The 21195-nt window shown below is 36.2% G+C and overlaps 1 protein-coding gene across 1 annotated transcript in view; it reads left to right on the top strand.

The window, feature by feature from the left end:
* Positions 1-21195, top strand: part of samtor (S-adenosylmethionine sensor upstream of mTORC1) — a 70554-nt gene that overhangs the window by 35096 nt on the left and 14263 nt on the right. The window contains exon 5 of the mRNA XM_088923919.1: positions 15044-15158. Within this exon, the coding sequence (XP_088780045.1) occupies positions 15044-15158 (115 nt within the window). The remainder of the gene's footprint in view (positions 1-15043; positions 15159-21195) is intronic.

Genomic DNA, 21195 nt, shown 5'->3' with positions numbered 1-21195 from the left:
TTCTCTTTGTAACATCCATATTTATTGAGAGATTTAATTGTAGGTTGTATTCTGTTTAGAACGAGATTGTATCTCTCTTGTTGGCCTGTGTAGGTGTTATAATATAGGATCAGTGAATACTTGGTAGCAGTTTAGAGTTTTTCTGGTTGGTCAGAACATAGACTTCTGGGATACCTTGTTTATAAATGGAGAGCTTGTATGTTTTTTATGTGTTGTTTAGTGTGCCATTGTCATTATTAATAAATATTTGTTTAACCCAGTGTTATCCCTGACTTGTTACTTTTTCACCAAAGATACCCATTCCCTCTAATCATACCAACCAGTTGGATGTATATTTGTCATAATCTTTACAATTTGGGGGTTATGATTATTTTTCCTATTGATTATCGGTCTATTTCTGTAATTCCCTGTCTTAACCCTCTTTTTGTAGGGGGTTAAGACTTCAGAACATCACTTCTAAAATATGGCCAAAGTCTGTTCAATATTGTAGACTTAGGTATGTTTTCATGGGAATTAAAATGAGGTATCAAGCACAGAAAGTTGGCCAGAATAATTAATGCTGTAATTTAGGGAATATTAAGATAATTGTTAGAGGTTGTTGTTGCACTGTATCCATTAAAATCGGAAAACAGAGTGGTTTGTTTTCGTAATCAGATATGACTGCTGCTGAACATGCATATAAATGATAAAAAAGTGATTGTTGAGTGTTCCACAACTATGTGTGACTCAATATCAATTTCAAAAAGATTAACTTGATTCGAATGAACAAAAACAATTTAAATTGGTATGCATTTCTATCATCGTAATCCAGCTAAGAAATGTACATAACATTAAGCAAAGCTTTTGTATTATACAGGAGTATCTAGAAAATCACATTTGCTGTATTTAATGAAACGCCATCAAAGATGAAAAGAAAATGGCACAGTGCTATACAGGTCAATCCAAAACTGGGTCATTGTTTAATTAATGCACAATACTTGTAAATGAAATGTTATTTTCTCGTAAATTCACATATATAAATGTTTTGAGTGGAAAAAGACTATACAAGAGGAGATCTAGGGAGAATGTATAAATGAGTATTTCTGGGAGTACAATGGTCAAAAGTAGCAAGTAACAGGAAAGCATGTACTAGGGAAAAATATTTCACTGATAAAAATGAGGTAAATGGACGGAGAAAACATTTATTTGAAATGTATTGTAGCAGGGCACCTTTTGGATACAATAAAAATAACTGGAACTGCAAATTGAAAAGATTGGAGAAAACAGCCCCAAGAATATAGTCAAGACACGGCTACATTGCACTGATGAACTTCTGTTAGAGTGAAACCACTCTTTAGTTCCTACATGTATTGACTAATTTTTATCTGTAACTCTGCTGGAAAAGCAATGAAGAAAATCTTTGTGTTATGTCCTACATCTCTCACTTGTTTACCATTGCACTATTTAGAATAGGGGAAAAGGCTGACATTCACTTGGCACCTGTTTTCTGTAGTGAGTTCTGAATAGAATCTTCTATGTGATTCCTCTTTTTCCTTTACAGTATGTGTTCCTCACTTACAGGATACAGGAGTTTTTTTTCCATGTCTGTAGGCAGGGTACTGCAACCTACTGTTTTGTGCCAGGACCTGGTTTGATACTGTTTTGAGTGATATTTCTTTTTTATCAGTTTATTCACACTTATTCAATTATTCCCTCCACCCCATATTACAGTAATAATACCTCAAGAGAAAATAAACATAGTAACCTATTTGTGCATCTACAATATGATTATGCAAAAATGTTTTGGCTTCATTTTGATAAATTAATAATTAATGGCTATGATATACTCAAGTGCCTTTGTTGTATAAGCACTACATCACCTCATAGGAAAAGGTGTTTGGACACATTTACTGCCTAAGAATACTTCTTAAGACGTTAGGACATTTTTATCACATAGATTATTTTTTGTGGGGTTCCTCATGGCATATTGATAATTTAGTGATAATTCAGATAATTTGCTTACAGTATATACAGAAGAGGGGTTATTTTACCTCAGGTTTTGTGGGCATTGTTCTGTAATATTTTTGTGTTGTAACAGTTTTTGAAAATGCTACTGCAATTGTTGTTAAGCTTATTTCTTCTGACTTTAAAAGTTGCATGAAGTCATGGATAGGTCACGAAGGAATTTTCACACACAGCCTTGGTCCTAGTGAATATGAGATGGTTGCTATACATATGATATTCTCCAGCAAAAACCTCAGATGGCTCTTTGAGGTTTTTCCAGCTTGAATGACATCTTTTGAGACCATACTGAACGTGAGATTGAACAGATTTTAAGAAAACATCTGTGAAAACACCACTAAAAAAACTACTAATAAGCTTTAGGTGTTTTTTTGTTTTGGGGGAGTTATGGTTAATTTTATTTTGTGGTAACATTAATTACAAGTTTAAATTGGATTTTTTTTAATACGTCTCACCTAGTTTATATTTGACAGATCACACCAGAACTTGGTGAACAGCTTTTTGTGATTTGTATCACATTCACATGATAACCAAATCATGGAATCAGTCATAGATGCAGCAAATGGCCTGTTTTAATAGACTGATTAGCAAACAGTTACAGTATGAACCAGTGTTATAATAAAATAATCAACCAAAACTGCTTATAAGGCGAAGGAACCTTATGTAGTGTTAACCAAAATAACAAAATTGACTTTGCTGTTTACGTTTTATTATAGAAGAAGTATTACAGACTAAAGATTAACTGGCTACAGACTATAATTTAATTGAGTATAAAGCAATCCAATACACATATGTACTGTCATTCACACTGTTTTTAGTACTGAAATAAAATAATTTACGTAGTCTGCAGCAAGTGGGAAGATTATTAAGATTAGGTTTAAATAAATGCATCGGTGCTTTGTGTAGGAATGATTGAAAAGACTTCTCAATCTTGTGAATTATGCCTTTCATAAGATTAATTTAAATCATTGATTGTCATCATCTCATGTATAGTTTGCTTAAAGATGGACATAAAGATATGCTTCAGACTGAAAGTTCCCTTTATTGAGTACTAAATCAAAGCTTGATTCTTTTCATGTTCTGATGGGGCTTTGTGTGCTTAGGAATTATATGTGTTTACAGTATCTTCAGGCCGAATGTCTGAACATCATAAAATGTTACAAATGAGACAAGGCCAATTGACACATTTAGCTGATTTATTTGGTTGCTAGGAGTTGATTGATCTGAGGATCTCAACCAGCTGTTTCTCGAAAGATTCCAAGCTATCAGATAACTGGGCAGTTTGCACTTAAGCAGAATAGGCTAGTATTCAATATTTGAAGTGTAATCACATTAAAACAGCTTTTCTTAACAACTATTTGTCTCGTGAGAGACTGTATTTTTTTTACTTTTAATAATGGGCACTGGATCCATTATCAGTTACGTGCCATAACATTAAATCATGTGGTCATAAATTAAGTTTCATTATATTGTATGTTTCTTCTGTTTGTTACCTCAGATTTCAGAATTCAGAGGTGGTACAACTTCATGCCTAAATAATGCCAGTCCCAGTAACACATAGGAATGCTGTTAACTTCAGCAATATTTTTGAGAAGGGAGTGTTTTTCTTCCAAGACTGGATTCGGAGTGGCCTGTAAACAGCAGGGCCTGCGGTCTCTAATGCGCCACAGAATGTAATGAATGTCACCGTGGCAATTCTCAAAAGGTCACTTCTGCAGGCTCGGCTGAACATTGTGAAATTCAGTCAAATATTGCAATTAAACGTTCACGGATTCTTGCTTGTATTGTGGCAAAAAGTTTATTTTCCTTTATCTAACGGTCAAAAAATATTTCTGAGGAAATCTCCATATTTCTTTAAAACGCGAAACTATATATGCCTCTTAATTCAGACTGTCTTACAAGCAGCTGCAGAACAAAAAATGGTTTTAGTGTTGCTGATAGCTTTATTTTTTTTTTAATTGAGTCGTCATCTGGTGTTTTTTTTTTCTAAAAAACGCCTCCTCCAGCAAAATCCATCCTTATCTCGCTCACCAGGCTGCGGAGACTGTGACACATGCTTTTGTTTCATCCCACGTCCGCGGCTGCTGTGCCGCCCCCCTCCCTGCATTCACTTCAGCTGTCACAGAAAGAAGATGCCAGAGCAGGGGATAAATGACTCTGAGATCGCCCGTTTGTTTAGGCTATCTGCGTCTTGCTCGTGCCAGTCTTGATTAAAAGCTACATGGTGTGTAAATCTATAAAAAATGCACATTATTACAATCATGGGTTGGTAGATATTTCATGAAGATAAAAATGATCCTTTTTGTTCAACACTGCCTCATCTTTCTTGGGGGCAAGATGCGCCTCACATTATATGTAGTAATGTGCCTTGGATTTTAAGAACTTTGGAAGCAAAAAAAACACCAGAGGTCATTTGCTCTAGTGAGTTTGTATTAAAAAAACATTAATTGACAATGGGTGTTAACTTTTTTTTCCAATTGGTATCATTTAAGTCCATTCCTTTTTAATGCGATTTAAAGCTGATCTCTTTAGGGGCTTGAAAAGCCTGAAGATGGTATGTTAACACCCAACAGAGCAATGAAAAGTGAGGAAGGCAGCTAGATTGCATTTCATGATCCGGAGTCACTTAACACACCATCCACAGATAGTATATCAATCATTGCATCTAAAGGAATGCTTTTTCTGTATTTTTTTCCTTTCTTGTTCCAAGAAGTAGGCATGGATACATGACCTCAGTGTTGTCACTGATACACTCTATATGAAACTGTATGGCCATTTGTTGGATTCACTTGTAGGTCTTAATATGTCATTTAATGAAGGGCAGAAACTTATTAGGTGTTTGAAAAATCAGCTAATTTTAAGATAAAGGTTTTGCATTGCTATGTTTGTGGAGATATTTTCTTCTTGTAGTAGGCCATGTGAAACTGTGTTTTGATGCAATATTTGGTGGAGATTGAGATATTTCCTCCAGTTTAGCATCGGTTTAGAGACAGATATAACATTTTTGCTCATGGCATGTTAGAAGAACAGTTTACATTTCTTCTAGTGAATTTCTCTCTTGTTAAGAAGCTGTTGGGGTCTGTTTGTCATTGAGGCTCATGTGGCTAAGTCTTGGTTCTGATTCTGTAAAAGGCTTGACCCAGATACTTAGATTTAAAATGAATAAGCCATGGCACATTGACATTCCCTGGTGACAGGGGATTTTTCAATAAATTAGATATCTTCTATTAATTTGCTTGGACTGAAGTTAGTGTCAGGGCCTGATTCAAGAAGTAAAAAAAGATCCAAGTAAGCTGAACGGAGGCTTCACGAGTAAAACCTGTTAAGTTCAAGGTTTAAGGTAGAACATCACCCATCTTCTGTGAAACATGAAAAATTATCATTAGAAAATGGTTTCATGCTTCGAAAATGGCCTTTGTTACAGCTCTTCAATATTTTATTGATATGATCTTGATTGGTGTTCAATATGGTGAAAGCACATGACAATACAAGAAATCTCTCAAACCTCATGGAGTTCAAGCAGATCTGTAGGGAAGAGTGGGCCCGAATTCCTCCTGGGTTATCTGAGAGGTGACTGACTCTTATAGGAAACAAGTTATTGCTGTCAAAGGAACTGCTGCAAGTTACTGAATCTTACTTTTTCACACAAAATTATTGAATGCTGGCTTATTATTTATTTTTAATAAATAATGACAAAGTATAGTTTAATCTGTGTAATTTGTCAAATGAGGTTAGTTTTATCTACTAGTTGGACTTAGTCAGGACCAGATAAAGGAGAAGTATGTCTAAATATGTAAAACCATCAACTCTTGAGGGGATGTACCTTACTTTGTCGCCTCACAGGTTCATTTGATCTGCTGACCTTTGAGATTCTCCAGCACCCTTGTGGCATTATGCAGGGGCGTGCCCAGTGTGGAGGCGGAGCCCTGGCAGAAGGGTGACGCCTCGCCTTTGTAGTCCCAGTGCACACACGCACTTTTTTTACGCACTAAGTTCTTGTTTTGTTTTTGCCTTACACGCCGTGCTTTACCAGACTGGACCCCTCTATATAGGGTAAGTACAGTCTGGTCACCGCTGTGCTAATGGTTCTTCTTTCTCCTAGGCTGAACCCTGTTAAATAGGGTAAACCCAGCCTGGAGGTTACGAGGCACAGTGGTACACCTTTCTTTTTGCCTTTTTGTTTATTTTTCCACTCTTTTTGTATTATTTTTGGTCCCTGCTAACCTCACACCGGTGCTTCCGCCCCCTCACCCGGGGCGTTGACTTTATACTGCTGCTCGCTGCGGTGCCTCCCCCACACACTCTCACACCCTTAACGTAAGTCTTAAATATTCACCCTGTGATTTGCTGGACAGTAGACTTGGGAGAAGTGGATTAGTGCTTTCCTGGACGGGCATTTTTATCTCCTGTCACAGAGGCTCCTAACAGACTTGTAATCTGTAATCTGCTACCAGTCATTCTCAGCGCATCCTGTGATCACCGGCGGTACTGGTCCTGTTTGATGCTGTCTGCAGTTGTCATGGTTGGGTTATCTGTTTCATGTTGCTGTGTTGTTGGCAGCTTCCCTGAATTACTGTTACATGAACCAATCTTATTAACAAGGTGCTTATGTGTGGGGATACTTTTTCCCCTGCTGCGTTTACTTTCCTAAAGATTATGAGCAAAAGTGGGTCTTAAAACCATGTGATGTTCATGATTCAGTGATCCTGCATTTTTTTTATAATGGGAAGTCTGTTTGGTTTAGAAGAATTCTGTCTTCTTTTGCAAAATATGAAAGATATCCATAAAAATAGTTACAGATGAGTATGCAGTCTGCAAAATTGAAGTTTTAAGAAGAGATACAATGGAAAAGTTTATGGCTTTTTTCAGCACTACACATTAGATATCAGAAGTTGTGATTGGCGTTACCATCCCATCAGTTTTTGTAACCTGACGTATCTGCTGCAACTATATCTTGTCGAGCAGTTTAGATTTGTCCACTAAATACTCAAGAATGCTGATTGATAATTCATTTGCAGCTAGCAATGGGGGTTCATCTGTCATCCAAAGTTAGGCTGTATAGTTTTTGTGTGCATGTCTCCTTTTTCTATGTGCATAATTATAAGGAACATTTCTCCATTTCTCCTCATTGCCCTGTTTGGTCAACAGAACTATTTTTCCCCAAAGAGAGGGCACTGTGTCTTTAGGATGCACATTGTTTTTTTCAAACTGCATTAGGAAAAAAATGCATTTCTGGGAAAATTCAGTCAAAACCAATACAATGTTTTATCAATGTTCCTTACACTCGACTAATTACGTGTGTTCAGTATATAAAACACATTACACTTTGACTTGTCTGGTAGAACACATTTTCCTTCCTGAATGGAAAATTACCCATGTTTTTGCATGTCCTGTTTCTTATGAATGCAGGTCTTCTGATGAAAGTAAAATAAAGAAAGGATCTCTTTAGATATAGATGTATAGGTGTTTAAAAACATTTTAATTCATAAAATATATTTTGTGAGATTGAAAGTGAGAGAACTGCATTTCTCGTCTGGATAAGTGGATTAAAAATGGAAGGATGAAATTGATATAACTAAAAGTGACAATTTATAGCGTTCATTTATCATGTTAAAATCTGAAAGCATAAGTCCGTCTTTTTGAGCCATCAGCAAGTTAAGAGTCTGATAAAATCATATACTTGATCACTTTTGTTCTAAGTGTGCTTTGGTGTATATTATGTATAGGTGACATTTTTTCTCACATGTACATAACAATAAATTGCAGCTTTTTTAAACTGGGTTAATCAATTTACAGTATGTTTGATGTGCCCTACTTAGACAATGCCAGTTTGGAAAGATGTGTTTTTGTACTTTTAATGTTTTTGTACCACTGAATTTCATGTGTGAAATGCTATTAGCAAGGAAAGCCTGTGGCAGTTTGAAGTTACAAGGTTCTCAGAATCTCAGAATGCTCTAATTTGTCTTACTTTTCACTTCAACTTTGACCGGTTTCTTTGCTGTCCTTTTACCCTAACATGACTCTTCAATTGCAACCACAAGTCCCTGTTGGCAAGGAATGGCATTTTCCTCTACAAAGCATAAAGCATCTTTTAGCCAAATTGGCTTGATGAAAAAGGATTTTAATCGTTGCAAGAAGCATACATAAGTAGGTTTTAATATTGACAGTTCACAATTTTGTGTTTCATAGTTCTTACAAATTACCATTATTCTTTTGAACTGAGGCAAGAGGCTTCTGCTTTTAAATGTTAGTGGCAGCAGATCTAAGCAGCACCAGATCTGTATATTGCAGTGAGATTATGAAAAACATCTAATCCATGTCAGGATCCCAAACAAACAGTAAGTTGTTTCAGCACCATTTTCTGATTTGTACACACGTTACATGGCAATTTTCAGGTCAGTGAAAATGGTGGCACCCATGACAATTTGCTGAAGTTGTATTTTTGTGGATTTCGTTGGTGTCTGTCAACCAAAAGTGTGGTAGCAAAGGATATAGCTAGGCTGATTTTAAGTTTTGTCTTGGCAAGGAGTCATCCTGCTACATCAGAAGTACTGTTATTTGTGTAGGTTTACATCATAAGACTGATACAGTATGTCAACTGTGTCTCTAACTTGATGAGTATTGCTGTTTCTATTACAATTGTACTGTTAGTCTTCTTTAATTCAAAGCCTGATGCTGATCTGAAGTTCTGTTTTCCAGAACCGGGCACAGAGATAACTGTTTAATTTGCTGGTACTTCTGGCTCTGGCCTCTCTTAACTTCAGATGTTTTTTGCATTACTGAGAAGGTGTCCCTCATGGACATCCACTTTATGTTTACGGTACACAATTGCATGGTGTAGCTTGTTAGAGTATTCGCTTTGTAGCAAGGTAAAGAAAGTTCCCAAACTAGAGATGTCTGTGCATATGTTTTCTCTTTAAAGTACATGCTAAGACATCATCTGTGTCAAGTGTGTGCATAGAATCAAATAAAGTATTAGTCATTTTGCTTGTTTTTAATCAAACCTGAATTGTTTCAGTATCTTAAAAATGAATAGGCAATCTGTTTGAGTCATCACGGCTTCTGATTAAATAAGTGGTTGCTGTGTTTTCCAGGTGGAACCTCATAAAGTTTCTTGATACCTGTTGTGTAAAAGAAAGGAAGTGGGGAAATAAGAGGAGACTAGAAAATTCCTACCTTATTTTTTACGGGTTATTCTGCAGATTACTATACATTTCAAGGACTACCTGTAACCCTGGAAGTTTAATTTCTGGCGAATATAGTGTTGTTTGTTTCTAATTAATTAATGTGATGGTGAAAAAACAATGACATTAAACTAATTGCAATTTTTTGGTAAAATAATGATTGAATTATTTTGATTTAATACTGTATAATGCTGCAGGCACTGACCTGGAGTTTAATTTCTGAGGTGTTCTCCCTGTGTTGGCGTTGGTTTACTCTGAATTTGCTGGTTTTCTCCCACAGTCCAAAGATGTACTGGTAAAGTTTTTTGATTTCTGGGAAGATTGGCCCTGGTGTGAGTGTGTGTGTTGTGTCTGCGTGTACACTGTGATGCACTTGGCGTCCCATCCAGGATGTACCTGGCTTTGTGCCTGCTGCTTGCCTGGATAGGCTCCATCTCCCCTGCAACCCTGTATTGGATTAAGCAGCTAGAAAATGGATGGATGATACAATAGAGTTAATTGAAATTTACATTTTACTCCTATTTTTATTGCAGTTTCTAACAAGTTAAATCAGTATTATAAACCAGTTGTGTAGACAGGATAACTCTAGTTATCTAAACTTCCAGGTCCAAAATTGGAATATGTAGAACTTTTTTCAAAACACATTGATTTATGAAGACCATAAACATCTGTCTCATAATATTTTAATTACTTTTCCAAAGGAAGCCCATAATTGTGATTATTTTGTGACATCTGTGTGGATTATTAGTATTCAGTGGAGAGAAGATGATAAAAAAAAATACAAAACCAAGTGCCAGAAGTAGAACAGCTGCTCTGTTCTGTGTAACAGTCCCATAGGAAAGAGACCCGGGGTGTTTGTCTTACGTCAGAACTATTCATTTGGGTTTAAAGGCAGTCCAAACCTTAGAAGAGACGTCTCAAGCTCTATTCCTGGAGGGTTTAGTGTCTTCTGCTTTCTCTCAGTTACGTGGTTGCTCTGCTTAATCCATCATCAGAAAGCCTCTTACATCTAGTAAGGGTTCAACACCTGGATTTCAGAAGCACAGGGCTCCAGGCAGAAGTGCACCTGGACAAAAAGCCCATCCATTGCCAAGCATGCACATGGGCAAAATAAAGACATCAATAAACCTGACCCATGTGTCTATGGAAGATGGGAGAAAACCTACACGTATCTGGGAAGATCATGAAAATTCCACACTGGGGTCCAGATTAGAGTCAAACCCAGAACCCAAGAGCTGTGATGCAGTTAACCACCAAGCCACTATGACACCCCTCAATTACTGAATTAACTGAACAATTTTAATACATCTATTCAGGCTCCAAGGTGTGTTACAGGTTTACCATTAAGAAAATTGATTTAAGTAATCATCTTTAAAGAATCTGAAGAAAAGTCCTGTATACAGTATGTCTAAGAAAATAATAAGGTTAAATGTTTTATTGCCTACTCAGTTTGGGGGGGGGGGGGAAATACTAAGGCCTCCAGGAACTGAATTTGAGACCTATGCTGTAGAATGAGTTGCAGCTGTGTTGCACAGCTGTTACAGTCATTAACCATGCATAATATTATTTATTATACCTGCATTGTATGTTGCATGTAAATGGGCTAATATGACTAATTCACTAATATGTTTATATGTCAAGATGATAAATTAGATATTATTCACACATTTGTTCTCACAGTTTATTTGTATTTTATAACTGGAGTAGGCAGTTGTCAACATGGTTTTCTTCTACAACTCCTAAGCCAGGAGCAGTAAACGAGCAACTGTGGATGAAGTACTTTGGTGTTCCCACCTGTCATCTGTAACAACCAGCCAGACATCATTGGAGAAGGGCTGAGTGACCTTTCCAGGAGATTGAAGGAGTTTGGAGGAAGCTGGCTCAAGGAGTAATGCATCTCTAATAGAGATCAGTGAAAATTTGTCAAAAATGAGTCCGCACCAGTACCACTTGAGCAGTAAGGCACAGCCACTTGGGAATGATCTCGAATCAGTAATGTCTGGACTGCATGGCTTCTGTTCCAAGGTAGCATCTTCCCCTATGCTTGACATGGAACTGGTAGTGGCAACTGCTGTGAAGGACATGCCTCCCACTGTACTAGCATCTAAATAACGCTGTCCTCGGGCTCAATGCCATCATTTTCATCCACAGTGATCTTTGCCTGGCATGTCATCCACTCCTGGCCTTGCCCAGCATCCCTTATTGTTGACAAAATAGCATGTGACCATTGTCAGATTTGTGTGCCCAATGCCCTGGAAACAGTAGTAATTCCTCAGGTTGAGAGACATTCACGCAAATGAATTGTACTAGAAGGCTTAGTATGTCAAACCAAAGTTTATGGTTGTTTTCATTATCTTCCTTGAACGGGTTCGTGTCTCGTTCTCCCCTGTTTCCAGAGACTCATGTGAGTAGCATCCAAGTGAACTGAGTGCCACGCGTGCCTGGCTTAGATACAGCAGTCCCTCCTGCTGTACCAGGCCCATTCAAAAGTAACAAAAGATGAATGGACCCTGTCCTTCATTCTTTGAAGCTTCATGCAAGAATGTGCTTAAACCTTTGCCCTTCAAAAAGAATAATGTTAGATTTAGGCATTTTGTTAGACTGTTAGGTTTTAGATTGTGAATGATGCATTTGGGGGTTAAAATTGAAATTGCCCTAATAATGGGTATGCAAAACATAAAGAGTTTATGTTAGGAGATGTCTCTTTATCTGAAACATGGAGACCTGAACAATAAAAAAAGTTTGCTATTAAAGAGCCACCTTCAAGATGTTTATTTGACCTGCTACAGCAATAGCTATAGAGAAAAAAATGCAATTCTTGAAAAATGTTAAAACTGTTGATTGTTACTAATATAAAAAGACTTCTCTTTTATATTATGTTTTTTGAATGTTTTCTATAGAATGTGCTGGGGTGTCAGATGTAGCCCTCAATAAACCCTTAATCAAATCTTATTTTATTAATAGGAAAATGACTCTAAGGGAAAATTCTGCTGTTGTATTGACATTGGCAAGACATTGGTCATCTGGGTAAACTATAACATCCATCTATATTGATTTGATTAATGCAAATTGCTGTTTTGCCTACCTTTTCTTCCATTGTCTTGGATATGGAGAATCTAATATAATGTTGTTTTGCCAGTCTACTAAGATTGTTAGATTGCCTGAATCCTGGTTTCATTAAGGGAAGCAATAGTCATGTACAATACTTCACTGGCTCCAGTCTTGTAGACCGCTGTGTCTGCTAGTTTACATTCCAACTCACTTCATAAATCACCTGTGCTGATGCCTCATCCACTTGCTGTTTAGCTATTTCTACAAGGTTTTGGGTTTCAGGAATACTTTTTTTCTAGTGTATTGTTTTCCACAACTTCAGCATGCTTCAGCAACTTCAGTAGGCGGTCTTTCCTCAACTTGATTGTAAGAGTTTTCTCCCTTAATTCTAATTATGCAGATATTAATGGGTGATGAACTTAAGATAAACAGGTGCAGGTGGGAGTAACCATGTAAAATGATGATTCCTGTTTTTATCTCGAATAATCTCAAAGCACTTTACATATAGCATGGAACTCGCATCAGCCACTACCGAAGTACAACACCAGCCTGGGATGGTGGGTCAGCGGATGAGGCAGAGAAGTGAGAGATCACTTCGCCACTTGAATTAAGAGAGAACTTGAGGAAGGCCACAAGCCCAAGCTGTACACTACAAGTCCAGAGTGAAATTTAGCTAAGACACATAGCTATTCTTTTATCTTTAATAACCAAATAGTCCCTAGCTCAATGTAAGACAGGGAGTGAGAACACTACAACCTTACAGCCATATCTGGCCATGTGTGATCTTTTCCTTCCTCCTGTGTAATTTGGAGTTCTAGTAGTTATGCAAATACCCTGTTTCTAAAAACAGCACATGATAACAATGCAATAAATCAATCTTTATTGCATTCACTGTATTATTAAAAAATTCATGATTAAAAATTATTACAAGTCACACTGCTTTACATAGGATGCAGCATGTACAGTATGGGATGTGTTCCTTCCTTTCTGATTTTCACTTAATGACATTAATACTTATCAAGTACATGCAATCTTATCAAACTGAGATTGAAATAACACCAGCTGGTGATCACAGTATCAAAGATAGGAGATAATAATGGTAATTAAAGTTTTTTTTTCACAAATATGCACATGAAGGTTATATGATTTGTCAGGATAATATTGGTCTGTTAAAATAGTACAACAGGAATGGCCATTTTGCAGCAAACTGTAATTGTGGCAGCATCTGAACTGCTGAGGAAAAGGCAGGGAAAGCCACAAAACTCACTTCTGAATTAAAACCTCAGTAAAATGTTATTGTGAGACAAGCTGCAGTTCCAGAAGCAACTAACAGACAGGTTTGATTTGGTGCTTAAGATGGCTAAACAAAATATGCTATTTGCCTGAGGCAGATGCTTGAAACTATTGCATGGTTGATGCTGCTTGCCATGAACACCAAAAACATCTGAAATCGTTTATACTACATTTCTAGGGGTCTGAGAAATACACGGATGTTTAAACAGTGAAACCTTTTGAGCATTTCTGAGCATTGCTATTTCTTTGTTGTCATTTCAAGAGACCCTGACAGTTAAATATTTAAGCCTTTTTATCCCATAAGTGGTTAAACATATTGTGTGTAAATATAAATCCATCTAATAGTTTATTTCCTTCGATCAATTATTAGAAGTGAGTACATTTCTAATAATGTGGCAACTTTAAAGCAATTAAGAGTTTTTTGCCGAATCTTTTCATTTATCTTTAAATAAAGCCAGATAAGTCCCAGATGTTTTCAGTTATCTAGTCATTCTCGGAATGGCATTCACTAGTAAGAAAGCTCACCATTGGTCCATGTTCCCAATCATACTTAAGTCAGTTCTGTTTTCTTTTCATTTTCATATTCCTAAGTTAATCATTCCACTTTTTAATGAGCTTTTTAGGTTAGTTTGACATGTATGTCTTAAACAATTACAGAAACAGGTTGTGAAATATTAGGTTAATGTAGCCTTTGTATAAAAATGCTAAAAACATTCAAAGCATTTTTCTTAGTTCTATAGCCTGTATGCTTGACCGATGAATACAGAAAATATATGCAACTAAATGTTGCACCTGGTTGGTAGATGGGTGAAATAGGTTTTTCATTTTTAAAAATTCTCCATTTTAAAAAAATGAAAGTCAGTAAAAAAAAATGTCTTATACAATTCAGTGTTTGAATGCTTCTTACTGGATACTGCTGGAATGCTTAGAAAGTATTGCCTCAATTGATTTGATTGACAATTTTTTAAAAGAATTACTATTGTTAAAATTGCAAAAGACACAAATTGCTATGCATAAGACAATACTGTTAGAAGATTTGCTTAGAAGGCCTGGAATTAATTTCTCAGAAATTAGGCTCTTAATTGTTTCTGTTCTGTGTTTCTGTTCAGCTGGAACTTGAGATAAATGTTATTATATTGTGACAAAGCTGTACAATAAAAACTGTCTGCAGATTACAAACGGAAGGTTGCTGATGAATTGGTTCGGAACTGTAATGAGTTTGTCTAGCAGGAAAGGCTATCTCCAGCTAGCGAACTAATAAAGAATTGTGGTTTTGTATTGTTATGATGTCAAGCAAACTCACAGTTACCTACCAAGCACAGCAGTTGGTTACTAGGAATACATCCATGTGCAATGGAATTAAAATCACTTCAGTGCATTTAATACAGTGTGAATACTTCATCCTTGTATAAAGTGTATGAAATACCCTTTTCTTTCTTTTAATTTAATTTAAAATGCATCTTAAAAAGTTTAATAATGTTCTACAACTGTTGTGCTGTCATTCTGTTTTCTAGGTTGGGTTACCAATCAGGAAAAATTCGTTTGCTGGATGTGGGCAGCTGCTTTAACCCATTTCTGAAGTTTGATGAATTCCTGACTGTGGGCATTGATATTGTGCCTGCTGTTGAGGTACGTGGTTCTCACAGGATTTACTCTCTCTAGTATAAATTAAGAGAAAAGATTTTACTCTGACCCAGAACATTAATCTTGTGCACTGTAATGGACAAAGTGGAGATAAATAAGGAGATCACTGGGTCTTAAAGATCTATATATTTAATCCTTAAACAGACAAACCTAGGCAAATACCAAAAAGCTAATGAAAACCGTTATTGGTGCTGCTCTTGCTAATCATCAAATGTAATCAGGATCAGCAGGTTTGTGAAACCATCCAGAGATATTAGTGTAAGGGTTGTAGTTCTTAACTGTAGGTAATCGGTCTTGTTTTACTGTCTTTATATTCATTAATACTTTGCATATGTATTTGAGTATACTCAAATACACAACACTCAAATACATATGCACACTGGTACTCAACATGATAGATATTCCTGTGCAGTTTTACAAAAACACAGTTTGAAAAGGAAAAGCAGCTGCAAAAAAGAATTAAATAAAAGTGTTAATTCCATCAAAGGGAAATGCTTTTTTCCCTTTCAATCACAAAGGATGTGATTTTCCAGTTATTTTAGATACATGTTTCATATCAAAATGCCCACTGGTTATTAAACATCAGACATATTCTGGCCAGTCTGTAATACAATAGTCTTTCAGTCCATAAATTTCCTGAACATATTTGTATTTGTTGCAAAAATTAATTGATTTTATTTTATTTGAATTAATGCCAGCCTTTACTGTAGACTTCCTGTGAAACTTACATCACCCCTTTCATTAACACTAAATTAGAAAATAAAACTGCGTGACTGAAGCAGTCATCCATATCCTTTTGTTGTTTAACTCTTGATTAATTGGAGGCTACAGAACACTGTTGCTTATCATACAACTTTTTTAAATATTAAAAATAACATTTCCATATTGCTTTTTGGACAGGGAAGGTAAGATGTAAAAATGTTCTGAGCAGCATCCTGAATAACGAGAATAAGGCATGATGACCAAGATACATGTTCTTTCTCCAGGCTTTGGATAATTTTATTTCTTGATCATTAAAATTTGAACTTCAGAATGCTGGAAAAGCTTGGGACATTAATAAGGAAATGCAGTGGGTCATGTTAAAATTTAAAATTGTATTAGTGTTCAGTAGATCTTTAAACATAATACAGTAATAAAAAAATCCTAGCATAATAAAATGATGTATCACAAAGCCTCATTTGCAGTGTATTCCTTGCCTATATATCTGCTTTTAAAACCAAAGGTGTCTATATTTCTTGTGTAACAGCCTAATTATTTTTTTAAACCATAGCAGAATTTGTTATACTTTTTCTTTGCATTTCAATGCTAAGAGCCTCTTAATTATATCATGTAGCTACAAGAATGGAACCCATAGCTCTCATTCTCGCATGATAATTAAAAAGCAGACTATTAAAAGGCAAAATGAGGGGACTTGGAATATGTTGTTGCATTTGCAAGTTCTGAGAATAATTTTGTGGCAGGCATTTTAGTTAGTAAACAGTGCTGCTATTTTAATTGTCTGCTTCACACAGTTCTGTCCCACAATTTGTCTCTCCTACCTGATAACATTTCTCTCTACGTTGAGAGACACATACTGTATAAAAACTAATGGGGGCATCTGATATCAACTGAAACAGACTAAAAGCCTTTTTAGAGTTTTAGTCTTGTTCATTGCAAGAAAAGATTCCCTACCTTTTCCTTGATTGTCATTTAGCTTTCAGAATAAGCTAGTAAGAATGAGAGAGCTACAGTAGGATATATGTGCTTGTATGTCAAGAAATGCTGTTTATCTGTACTTTGGGTAATGAGAATGAGTGTTTGTATAATTTGTACATGTACAGTATGGTGCTGCAGCATATCTGCTAATAAATTATCACATGTAGTCAGTCATAAAGAAGGTGAAAAAATAAACATAAAAATAAGACATTGAGTTCTAAGATTCAGAAAATGCTTCTCTCTTCATTACTGATAATGAAACAAGGTGAAGGTTGACAGTGAAGGAACCGTTTTAGCATGTTCCTCTTTGTATTTTTTGACATGTGAAATCTCAAAACAAGTTTAAAGGGAGATTAAACTCCTTTAAAATAGTTTGCTCACTTAATAAGCTGTCAAGGCTACAGACCTGACCTTTCAGTTGTTTTGTATCGCAAGACCAGTTACAACAAAAAAGAGGAGGCCATGTGGCCTAAGTAGTTTGTTAGGTTGCTAGTATCTGATTGATCTGAGGATCACATTCAGACATTTCTTGAAGGAAGCCAAGGTATCTGTTTCTACAGTATAACTGATTAGCTTACTACAGACATCCAAAACTCCTTGTGTAAAAATGCCTTGTTTTGAATATACTCTTCATAGTCTCCAATTAAGTCCTCTAGTTCATGTGTCTCTGTTGATTCTGAAGAAGGCCACTGTAACTGCATTATCCTGTCAGTGTAGGACATTCATTTAAAACCAGGAGTGGATCTGGCTGGCTTTCTCTGACCAACAACAGCCAACTTTTACATAGTATTCTGAGTGAGGTCATCATAGCGCCTTGGTTTAAATTCTGCGCTTTGAGCTTTGTATCTTAGCATTCTGTTCACCTTTTATTGCTCCATCACCTTGATTGGAAGATGAAAATGTCAGCATAAACACCAAAGTTCATTTTAAGTAGTTTCTTTAGTAGCTCAGAGATCCCCCATCTTATTTCTGTAGTTAATATTTTTTCTATCTGCATGTGACATTTTGCACTTATCTGCATTAAATGTTATCCAAAATGCCCAGAATTTGTCTAAATTTTTTTTTAGAAGTTCCTTTGTTGCTTTGGTAGCGTTTACTAATCTTATTTTGCCATAATCTGGAAAATGTCATCACTCTAGTGACTATACGACAATCTGTAACATTGATGTAGATCAGGAAGAACAGCAGTCATCATACATATACAGTGCCTTTCAGCTCGATGGCATCCTCATTTCTTTATTAAGTGAAAACTCTTGATTTCTGATTAAAGTGACACAGTATTCTTCCTCTGCCAAAGTCTCACCTTTTGGTACAAATTGCCTGCTGGTGGATGATACAGTGATAGTTCAAGAAATGTGAGGAAGCATGGGTCTGCTTTGCTGTTTGCAATATTTGCAGTGAAACCTGCAGCTATTCATGGCTGTTGTTGGTTTTCACTGATACCAACTTCTTGATCTGCACATTCTTTTTAACAAAATAGTTATTCACGTTGTGGATAGCAGCAAATCTGTTTGTTGACTTCAGAGACAATAATGTCAAAAAGCACCTCCAACTGGGCAGCATCACCATGTCCCACAACAACTTCCTGCTTACATTGTCCAACAGCACAAAAACTCCTCTTGCTGTGATATTTGTTCCCCTCTGCTAATCTAATATCAGGACAGTTTCTGTAAACCTTGAATGCAGAAGTGGCCATCACAATTATTGTATCTTCAACAATTTCACTTTCTGTGGATGACTTATTGTTCCTTGTCTTGTCCTTCCTTTGAAATGCAGCTTTTTTCTTGTTTACCTTTTTAGACCGCAGACTACTTCCATTCTGTAAAATTCTGCTCAAATTTCTTTGTAGTGACCAGTAGTGAAGTATCTCCCACATTCCCCCAACAACAATGCACACACTGCAAGTTGAACACTTGATTTCAATGCTTGTGAGCAAACCATTATTCTCAAACTCCAGATGGAGAAAGTAGGTCTTTTCCATTTTCTTTAATGAACCTGCCTTCTGTGTTCATCATGATTCAAACAGGTATAACTTTGGCTCCTCCCAACAGACCAAATAATAGTATTATCGTTTAGAAATTCCTACAATATTTCAAACTTTGACCTTGTTTAATATTCGCTGAAACATAATTGGTTATATTTCTGCATTCAGATGCTTAGTTTCATAATTCTTCGGCCAATCAGGAAAAAACCTGTATGGATTTGCCCTTAATATTAATAGTAATAAACCCTACTATCTTAAATCTCATTATTAAATTGTTTTTTTAACTATTTTCGTATACTTGTCCACAATGGAGTAACTAAACCAAATTCTAAAAGACCCACACTGGTACTGCGCACAAGAAGAAAGATGTCCTGACAGTTTAAATCTATTTTTGTTATCACTGTTTAGTTTATCACTAAAACTTAGCGATATGCCCTGCTTTCTTGTTTTCACCCTTACAAACACTGGGAGACCCCTGTTGCTTGCTTTCAAGTCAGGTAAATGCCTGAAATAGATAAATGGGATAATTTTGGGATCGTGTGGTGAAGTCATTTTGCTGTGCCTTTTTGCAAGACAAATTATCAGTCATGTCTGCTGAGTTTCAAATGGCAGAGCAGATGCTCAGTTTTGCTACCTCTGTGATTACAGGGGCTTTTGGCAGAGTATCTTATTTATGAATGCAGAATATGGCGTACACCTACCTAAATTAAAGTGTAAAGAGATTAACTGGCCATTTTTTTCCCTGCAGTGCAAGTAAAACACACATTTTTGCCAGCTTCATCGAGATGAGATTTGAAAAATCTGGGAACCTTTAGGCATTATACATTTTATGCATGTTGAAGATAGAGCAATGCACTCAACTTCTCGTTTCCCACAGGACGTTTTGAAAGTCATTAATGCCACATGAGGCAAAACATCAGCTAAAATGTTCACTCAGTTAGCAGGTTTCTTTAGGCTCTACTAGAATACTGATTTTTTTTTTCCAATGCAAATATGGTTGTTGAAATAACATGCCCAGCTGTTGTATATTGGTAGCAAGCCACACTTTTTAATTCACAGTGAAGGTTTTTTGGCCTCTAGATAAGTTAGCAGATGAGGACTTGTTGAATCCCTACCCCCCAAAAAACATAGTACGACATAGCAATCCTCAAATTTAGCTTAGTAGTTACAAAATATATATCTTTTTGTACAAACTTTGCAGCAGAAATATATAGAAAATAGTACATTATAGTTCTACATTGTGACACCTCACAATTAGCAGTTATTTCTTTCAGTGTTGTATTGTCATTATTAAGAAATCCATGAAAAATGTGAAAGCTATTTTTGTTCATTTACCTTGAGGGACTATACTACTTATAGTATAACAGTTTATTAAGGTATAATAAGCTTCAAAAGGCTAGTACAGATTTGTTTCAATATGTGCACAGAACTTCTCCATAAGTATTTTCCTCATTGTTTTCTTATGGTATTTATTAATTTGAAGTTAATGTTGAGCCTAAATGCTGCCCATTTTATTTTTAATACTATGCAGTGTATTTGTGAATTTAAACTCATTCTGTACAAAATTACAGTAAGATTCCTCACACATCGCTAATTCAACAGTGCCCTGGCAGAATAAAACAATCAAGAGTTCTTTTAAGTGTGTTATGGCTTTCTCATGAAATGTGTCATCCCTGCCTGAAGGAGTAAGAGATGTTTCATAACATACTGAGGTTATGTGCCAGAGAGGTGGGTAAATTGGGCAGAAAGGGTTGGTATAGTTTTGCCATCCATGTAAAATATTTTAAGAGAAAGTTATATAACACTTGCACCAACAATCCAAACAGGCTATCTGTACTGCAGGAATTGGCCCGCCATTTGCAATGACAAAACGGGTAGAAGACTGCCTGAAACTGACTGTTTTGGGAAACATGTCAGAGCAGTGAAGATCAAAGCCAATAGCTCCCAGTTGTACCTTACTCAGACATGGACACTTTCTATCTGCATCCTTTCACAGGCATTCCAGGACATGTATGCCAAAAAGACACCAGAAGGCAAACCGAGTTCATTTTTAATGCTCATTTACCAGTTTTAGCTTTTCAAACTTCCGAGATTCAGCTCAGTCACTTTCTCACCTGCGTGCCCATTCTCTCCTGTTCTTCCTTTCACTCTCCTAACCCACCTCTTTACTTCATCTTCCTGCTTCCTTCCTCCTCCTCCCTCACTTCAGAAAAAATACTTTAGTAAAAAAATACTTTTTTACTTCCTTCTGCTTCACAACACAGAATTAGGTGCTTTTTGGTTTGATTTTCATGATGCTGTAGTACTGTTCAAGAAAGGAAAACTTAAATGCAGAAAAGGAGT

This window comes from Atractosteus spatula, chromosome 8 (assembly GCF_055471065.1).
Source record: "Atractosteus spatula isolate fAtrSpa1 chromosome 8, fAtrSpa1.hap1, whole genome shotgun sequence".
Lineage (NCBI taxonomy): Eukaryota > Metazoa > Chordata > Actinopteri > Semionotiformes > Lepisosteidae > Atractosteus > Atractosteus spatula.
Note: the sequence above shows the minus strand (reverse complement) of the source record. Positions and strands in the feature narration are given on the sequence as shown.